This window comes from Glycine soja, chromosome 4 (genome assembly GCF_004193775.1).
Source record: "Glycine soja cultivar W05 chromosome 4, ASM419377v2, whole genome shotgun sequence".
Lineage (NCBI taxonomy): Eukaryota > Viridiplantae > Streptophyta > Magnoliopsida > Fabales > Fabaceae > Glycine > Glycine soja.
In genome coordinates, this window is record NC_041005.1 from 13,430,968 (window position 1) to 13,440,735 (window position 9,768).

The 9,768-nt window shown below is 31.4% G+C and overlaps 1 protein-coding gene across 1 annotated transcript; it reads left to right on the plus strand.

The window, feature by feature from the left end:
- Positions 1-3,709: 3,709 nt before the first annotated feature.
- On the plus strand, positions 3,710-6,384 carry LOC114409379 (pectinesterase-like). The gene is made up of 2 exons (XM_028372814.1): positions 3,710-4,734; positions 5,561-6,384. Exons 1-2 carry the CDS (start codon positions 3,834-3,836, stop codon positions 6,253-6,255), a joined length of 1,596 nt encoding a protein of 531 aa, XP_028228615.1. The 5' UTR covers positions 3,710-3,833; the 3' UTR covers positions 6,256-6,384.
- Positions 6,385-9,768: the final 3,384 nt, after the last annotated feature.

Below are 9,768 nucleotides of genomic sequence, written 5' to 3' on the forward strand. Positions count from 1 at the left end.
ACGTCACTTCAAGGAGAAGATGAGTCAAGAACAAGCTCACCACCATAAGAAGCCATGGATAAGAGCTTGAAGGTAGGAGAAGATAAGTGGAGGGAGAAAGAGAGAAAGAGAACAAAATTTTGTGCCTCAAATGAGGTCTGAACTTTGAAGTGTAATTCTCAAATGATCAAATTTGAAAAAAATGCACACATAAGGCCTCAATTTATAGCCTAAGTGCCACACAAATTTGGAGGGAAATTTGAATTTATATTCAAATTTCACTTGAATTTGAATTTGTGGAGCCAAATTTGGAGCCAAAGTTTCACTAATTATGATTAGTGAATTTTAGCTATGGTTCAGCCCACTAATCTAAGATCATGTCCAAGATTCTCCACTAAGTGTATTTAGGTGTTATCAGGCATGTAAAGCATGAAGGACGTGCACAAAGTGTGACTATATGATGTGGCAATGAGGTGTAGCAAACAAATGCTCGCCTTCCCCTTAAGATGGTCCAAAATTTAATTGGATTGGGCTTCTCCCAATTCAATTAAATTTATCTCCCAACACACACACACACACACACACCAAATAGTTCACTTAATGAATGTGAAATTACAAAACTACCCCTAATACAAAAATTAGTCTAGGTGCCCTAAAATACAAGGGCTAAAAAATCCTACATTACTAGGGTACCCTCCCTACACTATGAAGTCCTAAATACAAGGCCCAAAAATAATAAAACCTTAATCTAATATGTACAAAGATAAGTGGGCTCATATTTAGCCCATGACCTGAAATCTACCATCAAGAAACTATTAAATAACAAAACATGATTTTTTGCATTTTCATGTACCTTTTTCAAGCCTTTTAAAACCGAGTCAAGATGTGAAATTTATACTATTAGATTCATTTATATGAAGACTATCAAACTTAACTATTTTTAAACCATAAAATATCATAAATATTAAAAAAAACAAAAGTCACACCACGAACAATATTTAAACTAAAATTTTAAAATTACTCCATGTACTAAGTCAAATTTCATAATTAAAAAAATCAAAATGAATGTTTTAAAATATATAAGACCAAAAAAATTAGTACACAAAAATAAGGGAAAAAAATAATTTCTCTAGTTAATTTTTTTTAATAATTTTTAAATATAAAATTAGAAAAAAAAATTAAAAACCCATTAACACAACCAAGTTCTCAATGGTTTTTAAAGACCGAACATAAAAAACACGGTGTGAATTCGGTGGAAGGGGACCCAAATTCACACCTAAAATAAGAGGGAGGGGGGGGGGTAGGTTGGTACATAATGTGAAAAAGGGGGCATTTGGGAATATATTTTCTGGAAAGGAGGGTACAACCGTAAAATAATCATTATTATTGTTATAGTTAGGTCTATCGGACCTTGGACAAACATTAGTTTTAAACTTGGACTTTGGTTAAACATCAAGATTGCACTTAAGCCTTATTAGACCTAGATCAATCATTGGTGTTAAACTTGGACCTTATCGGATATTTCTCAATCATTAATTTGCATTTGAGTCTTATTGAACCTTGGTTAATCATCAACATTTCTCACCAACCTTATTAAGCATTGGCCAATCATTAAAATTACAAAAGAATTTTGTTAAGCTTTATACAATCATTAGTTTTACAAGTGAGTCTTACAAGACTTAATCAAACACCAATCACCAATGTAACACTTCATACTTCATATTGTATTTCTAACTTTCTATCCTTATTTTTATTTATATTTACTATTTGTAATATATGTTAAATATTTATTATATTTTCGTATTTTTAAGTTTATTTAGTACCAAAAAATGTTACAGATCAATTATAATTATAATTTTAATTACGTAGAATATTTATTATGATACTAATATTGATATCTTCATTTTTATATTATAGAATAATGTATGATTAATTTTTTTCCTATCAAAACTTTAAGGTTTTTCGACTTTAGTACTACCTAAAAAATATTGTATCCAATATTTTAGTCCTTCTACCACTTTTTGGTCCTCAAAGTGGTTTAAATATCATTTTTTTTAACAATTATTAACATTCCAAAAGTGTCTTTATTTTATTTTATTTAAAAAATCATATGACACATATTTGTGTTAGGTTTGTTTAAAAAAAATATAAGAAAATTGCTTCCTTAATTATTATGCTATTATTTATATTTGAAATTATATTAAATATTTACAATATTTACAACATTAATAATGTTTTTAAAATAAAATTATTCATAATGTTTTTTTTACATATATATATTAATAATGTTCCATCCCACCCTTTTTATTCATTTTCACTATTACCTAAGGATTTTTTTACCAACAAAAAATCTATTAGTAAAATCCATCGACAAATTCCTGAAAATGTAATGCTTAAGTAAAATCAGTTGGTAAATACCTACGAATAACATCTGTAGGTAAAATCTATCAATAAATACCTACGAATAAATTTTGAAGATAAAATCGGTTAGTAAATACCTACCAATTCAATACGTAGGTAAAATTTGTCGGTAAATACCAACAAATACAATCCGTAGGTAAATTCTTGTCGGTAAATACCTAAACAATAAATTCACAGGTAAAATATGTCGACAATTAATCAAATTACATATAAACTTGAATCCATCGGTTATGTTTGTCAGAAACTTAAAATTTCTGACGGAAAATCATTTGTTAGTAAATTTCCATCAGAAATGATGATTTGCCTATGGATCAAAATCAATTGGTAAAAATCCCTCGGTAATGAACTTTTTTTTTTTTGTAGTTATCATAACTATACTTCTTTTCTCCTATATCTCATCCTCTATATGGATGTCTACTATTGCATGGTATGCCCATACACTATTCTCCATCTTCAAAACATCCAATTAAATTAAGTGCTTTTGCTCCGCTATTGGTGTTGGGACGACTAAGGCACAAAATAATTCAAAATTAAGAAAGCTACAAACCAAAATCATTTAAAAAAAATGAAGCCAATTACATCCATGAACGCGTTGACACATCAGTATATATGTTACCAATTTCATTAAAATATATAATGTTTTGTCAATTGCTCATATTTTACCTACTTAATTTTGCGTATTTCACAAACTACTGCACATGGGTTGCCCTAAAATTTCAGATATGTACATGCTTGAACATAACGCATACGAGTACAAACGCCCCCCAAGTGAAAATGATTACTACGTTCAAAGAAACTACTTCTTCTCCTATGCTTGAAGAAGTCTACTCAAGAAAGGATAATATTTACTATTTTTTTTCGCCGCATCGTACATGCATATGGATATATATAGCATACAACTTCCGGCCAACTCAACCATATTATCCTAAAAAATTATAGTTTAATTGTGTGCTTCTATTGTAATAGCCGTCACGAGTACATTAATAAGTAAGATTCAGAGATGTCGCTCTGGAAAGATCACAAGACACTTGTTTTTCTTGCGATCACAATTAGACTACCCTCTATGAGATATTAAGTAAGCCCTAACTATACTAGTTCAAGCAATTAAACAATAATATTAATTTTCCTAATGATAAGATTTTATTCCCTGGCATCCTTTCTTGCAAACGCATTCACAGTTTGTATCTGTGTCATTCTTCATTATCATTTGAATTCAGCCTACACGTTTAGCCCTTCTACATTCCACATCCACCTAAGACTATATATATATATATACACACACATATATGTAACAGCTCATCACCAAAAACATTGATCAAACATTATTTGTGGTGCATGTGCAATTTAAAATCTCATTGATATTGATTTGCTGAGAAAAAAAATATCATTGATAATTTCTTCAGCCTTATTCTTATTTTTATTCTTCACTAGAAATGGAGAATCTTGGAAAAACATTCCTACTACTCCTATTGTTATCTTCAATATTCTCAATAGCCTCATCAAGAAGAAGACCACCAGCTTCATCCAGCAACATAGATTGGTGGTGCAACCTAACACCACATCCTGAACAATGCAAACAACACCTCAGTACTCAAATGAAGAGCCACCATTTCCAAATCAAGCACAAAACTATCTTCCGGGAAATGCTTCTTCAAAATGCCTTAAATCAAGCCCTCATCATGCAAAAAGAAGCAAATGACAATGACCAAAACAACATGCTAACAAAGAACCACAGAACCGTACATGGTGATTGTTTGAAGCTCTATGGAAAAACCATCTTCCACCTCAACCGCACCCTTGAATGCTTTCATGGGAAGCATAACTGTTCATCGGTTGATGCACAAACATGGCTCAGCACTTCTCTCACAAACATTCAAACATGTCAAGATGGCACGGTTGAACTTGGTGTTGAAGACTTCAAGGTTCCCAACAACAATGTTTCTGAGATGATTAGGAACAGCCTGGCCATCAACATGGACTTCATGAAACATCATGATCACATGGAAGAAAAACCAGAAGATGCGTTTCCAAGTTGGTTTTCAAAGCATGAGAGGAAACTTTTGCAGTCTTCATCGATAAAGGCACATGTTGTGGTGGCCAAAGATGGTTCTGGGAATTTCAAGACTGTGCAAGATGCTCTCAATGCTGCGGCAAAGAGGAAAGTGAAAACAAGATTTGTGATACATGTCAAGAAAGGAGTGTATAGAGAGAATATTGAGGTTTCGGTTCACAATGATAACATCATGCTGGTTGGTGATGGGCTGAGAAATACTATAATCACCAGTGCCCGAAGTGTTCAAGATGGTTATACTACCTATAGTTCTGCAACTGCTGGTAATTTATATTCCATCTTCTTTCTTTCTTTTTCCTTTTACTTACATTGATATATACTCCTTCCTGTTTTAAATATATATAAAAAAAACTCTTGAGGGCAGACCCGCCTCAAGAAATTATGAGACCTAAGACCAAATTTAATCAAATTTTAATTTAATACACTTTCTTAATTTTTTTTTAAAATAAATTGTTATTTCATATTTTAAATGTTATTTAAATTTTAAATTGAAACTCAATTAAATATTTAAATTAATATATATATACAAAATATCAACATAAATTGAAATTTTAGTTAAATGTATGATCTTATAATCAATATTTTCATCAATTTTTTTTATATATCAACCATAGACTCAATCATTAAATTTAAATTTTGTACTAATTTCAAAATATTTTTTTTAGGTAAAGGAGAGGTTGAATCTTAGATATAAAATAATTTTCTTTAACTTTCTCAAATAAAATCAAAATTTTGCTTAAATGATATAATATTCATTTAATAGGATTTTGATTAAACTACTTTTTATTTTTCATATCAAATTTCAATGAAAAACACTCTAAGAAAATAAATTTATAATTGAGATTGTTGGAATTAAATATTATTAATCAGCTTTCTTAATGAGTGTGAATTAATTTTTTTATACTTATATTAAAAATCAGAGTAGTACATCCCATTAAATAATGCCATGTGTCACCGAAGTGTTGCTAACATTTTTCTTTCTAATTCTCTAATTGTGTGTCAAGGAAGTGTTTCTAACATTTCACTTTTCTAGAATTCCTTATGACTTTCCTTAACTTCTAAACCTTTACTTGAACTATCCAATTTTAGGAATAGACGGCCTCCACTTCATTGCACGCGACATCACCTTCCAAAACACCGCTGGTGTTCACAAGGGTCAAGCTGTGGCACTCCGATCGGCCTCAGACCTCTCCGTCTTCTACCGGTGTGCCTTCATGGGCTACCAAGACACCCTCATGGCTCATGCGCAACGCCAATTTTACCGCCAATGCTACATCTATGGCACTGTTGACTTTATCTTTGGCAATGCCGCAGTGGTGTTCCAAAATTGTTACATTTTCGCAAGAAGACCCTTAGAAGGCCAAGCCAACATGATCACAGCCCAAGGACGAGGCGACCCATTTCAAAACACTGGAATTTCAATTCACAACTCTCAAATTCGAGCAGCTCCAGATCTCAGGCCCGTTGTTGACAAATACAACACTTTCTTGGGTAGGCCTTGGCAACAATACTCTAGAGTCATGGTCATGAAAACGTTCATGGACACCTTGGTTAACCCATTGGGTTGGTCTCCATGGGGTGATTCTGATTTTGCTCAGGACACACTTTATTATGGAGAGTATCAAAATTATGGGCCTGGAGCATCTACAACCAATAGAGTAAAATGGCCTGGTTTTCATGTGATTAATAGCCCAACTGAAGCGTCACAGTTTACTGTGACACACCTTCTTGCTGGCCCAACATGGTTGGGTTCTACAACTGTGCCATTTACCTCTGGCCTTTGAGCTTGTGCTATGTGATTACAATTTGTTGAGTCAATTATTTATTTGTTTTTAAGTTATATTGTAGTCTGTGTAAAAACATATATAATTGATATTCTTCTGTATCAATTTATACTGTATTATTCTTTGTAAGACACAAGGAAACATAAGAAGGGAAGTTGAATTGTGTTTTAAACAATTTATAAAATATTTTTGAAAGATTTTAAAGTTTTATCTGTTTATTAGATAATATAAAAAAACTTAGAAAAAACTTGATATATAAGAAAGCTTTGTAATAAAACCTCTGTTAAAAATAAGATAAACAAAAAGTTTGAAACACAAGGTTAGTAACATACATAGACATAAACAATATAAAGAACACATGGAGATTTTGTACTAGTTCATTTGTACCAAAGAAACTGTATCCAATTCTTGGTTAAGCAGAGCACTAGGTTTCACTATAACCGTTACAAGTTTCCAGTATTCTTTTTCAAGCCACTTCTTTCTCAACCCCAAGTAGTTTGCATAGTTTCATCCCCAAGCAATCAACCAAGTATTTTTAATTGCAAAGCCTTTTTAGGCTTCTACCAAGATCACCAAGAAATTGGATAAGGGTAAGGCTCACTAATTATCTATCGTCTTATAAGATGAATGTATAAGAATTAGCACAAGTCTTTACGCTAAGAATTTTCAACTTAGTACAAGGTAATTTAAGCTTAAGAGAATTCTATAAGGCTTTTTAATAGAGGACTAGGAAGCTCCATAGGAAGAGGAAGGAGACTTCAAGCTTTTATCTTAGATTAGAAGTTTTTGTATAATTTTGTATTTGACCTTTGTGGGCTTTTTGTGATTGTTTTTATGTTTGTGTAATTTTTGTTTATTTAGTGGGCTTTCATTAGGCCTTTGTGGATGCTCAAACATTTGATTATGTGTAGCTTTATCCTAGGATATAAGAGTACCTATAGTCCTAACAATCTTAAACAATGTTTAGGGCGCCAATACTCCTATGGGAGATCATGAAATCTTACTCAATGCACTAGGCATGTGTTTGTTTTTGCTTATTAGGGTTGAAGTTAGGTGTCCATGGTAGTAGACAAAGAAGACCTAGATGCACCCACTACCTAGACACTGCAGAACTAAACCCATAGAAACCCCTTCCCAATGAAATCATCTGTCATTGCCTAAGGGGTTTTCAAAGTATAGTCAATTGTGCACGCAAATCATGCACCTTGATTGGTCGATCATCCTTGCCTATAATAAGGCATTCATGTAGGTTATTTTTTCAACCCTCCTACCTTAGCCTATATTGCTCCACCAATATCTCGATGGAAAAGGAGTCACCTTTGACACAAGCACATGGAAGTTGGTTTATAGGGTTATCAATCATATTGTTCATAGCTTAGTTAAAAGAATGAGTTTGTGTGGAGGTAGGGTGCCTTAAAGGAGAATTAGGAAATTCCAAGAACCCCAATGGACAAGCTTCTCCGGTGGCAGAATGTAAAACAATAAGATATCACGTAGAGCAAAACTCTAGTGGAGCCATCCCTTCTCAATTACTCTTTCTTTTACACTAGTGTAAGAACTCAATTGTTTAAATTAAAAAGGTTAGCAAGCCTTAATTGCATTTTTTTTTGACAAATTTTATCTCTAACAAATTAATTTGGTGCACTTTACCCAATACTTTTAAAAACTTGTGGGTTTTACCTTTCACCATTTGTTCATTAATTGACTAATGAATAGTTCATGTGACATGCTTAAATGCACTTTTCACCTTGAACACTTTTTACTTTTGGCTAATTTTACAATCAACTTTTTTACACTTTTTTGGCAAGTTTTATCCCTTGCTATTCACTTTTTGGTGATTTTTACCCTCAACCTTTACAATCAATTACCAAACAAACCACAAAGGTAAAATTTGCAAACCTTTTTAAAAGTTGGAGGTAAAACATGTCAAATTAATTTGTTGGAGATAAAAGCCACTAAAAAATATAAAGTTAGGGATAAAAAGTGGTATTAAGTAAAATAATTATGACATATGATTTGTTAAGTCTTTTTAGATTTTATTATTTCAGAATTAAAAAAAATAAATTTTTTATATTTTTACATTTTAAAAACCAATTATTTACTAGAAAAATATTTTAAAATATGTTTTATTTAAAAGAAAAAAATACCTTGAAATAAGCCTTTTAAGGGTCTTTTCTCTTGTAAAGGAAAAATTTAGGTAAGCAACATTTCGTCACCCACTTGAACCTAAGCCAAATGAAATTGAATTAGTGTTGCTAGCCAGACTAAATTTAGTTCACAGTCAGTCGAGGCGAGAGAAAAAGACTTGAAATAGGTATATATAGCCCCACTAAATTTAGAATGACTCATTAATATCTAACTCAATTGTCTAAATCATAAGTAGAGATGGAAATAGACTAGGCTAATGAATAAGGTTATGCTTAAATAGGCGTAAACTATGTAAAAAATTCAAGGCTTGAGCCTGATCTATTACTTGTCATAGGTTTTATCTTTAGGTCTAATTTGACCTATTTGAAAACTTAGCTTTTATTAGCCTACTTAAATGCATATTTCACATTAAAGCTTAATTTTCTATAGGTCTTACTTCTCTCTTCATGGGCTAATAGTTTCATATAAGTCAATGAGAAATAACTATGTAAAATAAACTATAGTCTATAAAAATTAAAATTGTTTCTATACTCAAAGCATGACACAAAGGTAAAAATAGGTAGACAAGGTTTTCTAAGAATCAAGTCTATCATGTTAGACATTATAAATAAACTTAATGATCATCGTTGTTATATTGCGAAAGATCTTTTACCTAAACATATTTCACATTTGTATGTATTACTGACAAACAAATATAATTGTATGTTAAAATTATATTTGTAGATGAAATCTATAGTGACAAACTATTTATGATTACTATAGTATGACCCCTCAATGTTGACGCCAAAAACATCTCCAGGACAAGGTTTTTAATATATTTTTCTACATAGTTTAAACTTATAGTGATAGTTTTTGTTGTAGGTATAGGTCACTTGTCTTATAGTGATGATATCAAATAAATTTGGCACCTTTAATTTTTTTTGTTTTAATCATTTGATTCGTCATAAAAAAAATCTTGACTAATTTAAAGTTCGATCAGGAGATAAGTAAAACATTTACTCTACTATATTGGAGTTGGCATGACACCACTAAGGCCAAAATTAAATAAAAAGAAAGAAAGCTATCAACCATTATCATTAAAAAAAATATGAAACCAGGCCAGTTATAATATCCATGAACACATTGACACATCAGTATATATATGTTAACAATATATTTGATTAAACTATATAATGTTTTGTCAAAATTGCTCATATTTTCCTTATTTAATTTTGCTTATTCCTCAAACTACTGCACATGGGTTACCCTAAAATTAGATAGAGATATATGCTTAAACATAACGCATACGAGGACAAACGCCCAACAAGTGAAAATGATTAATACGTTCAAAGAAACTACTTCTCCTATGCTTTGAAGAAGTCTACT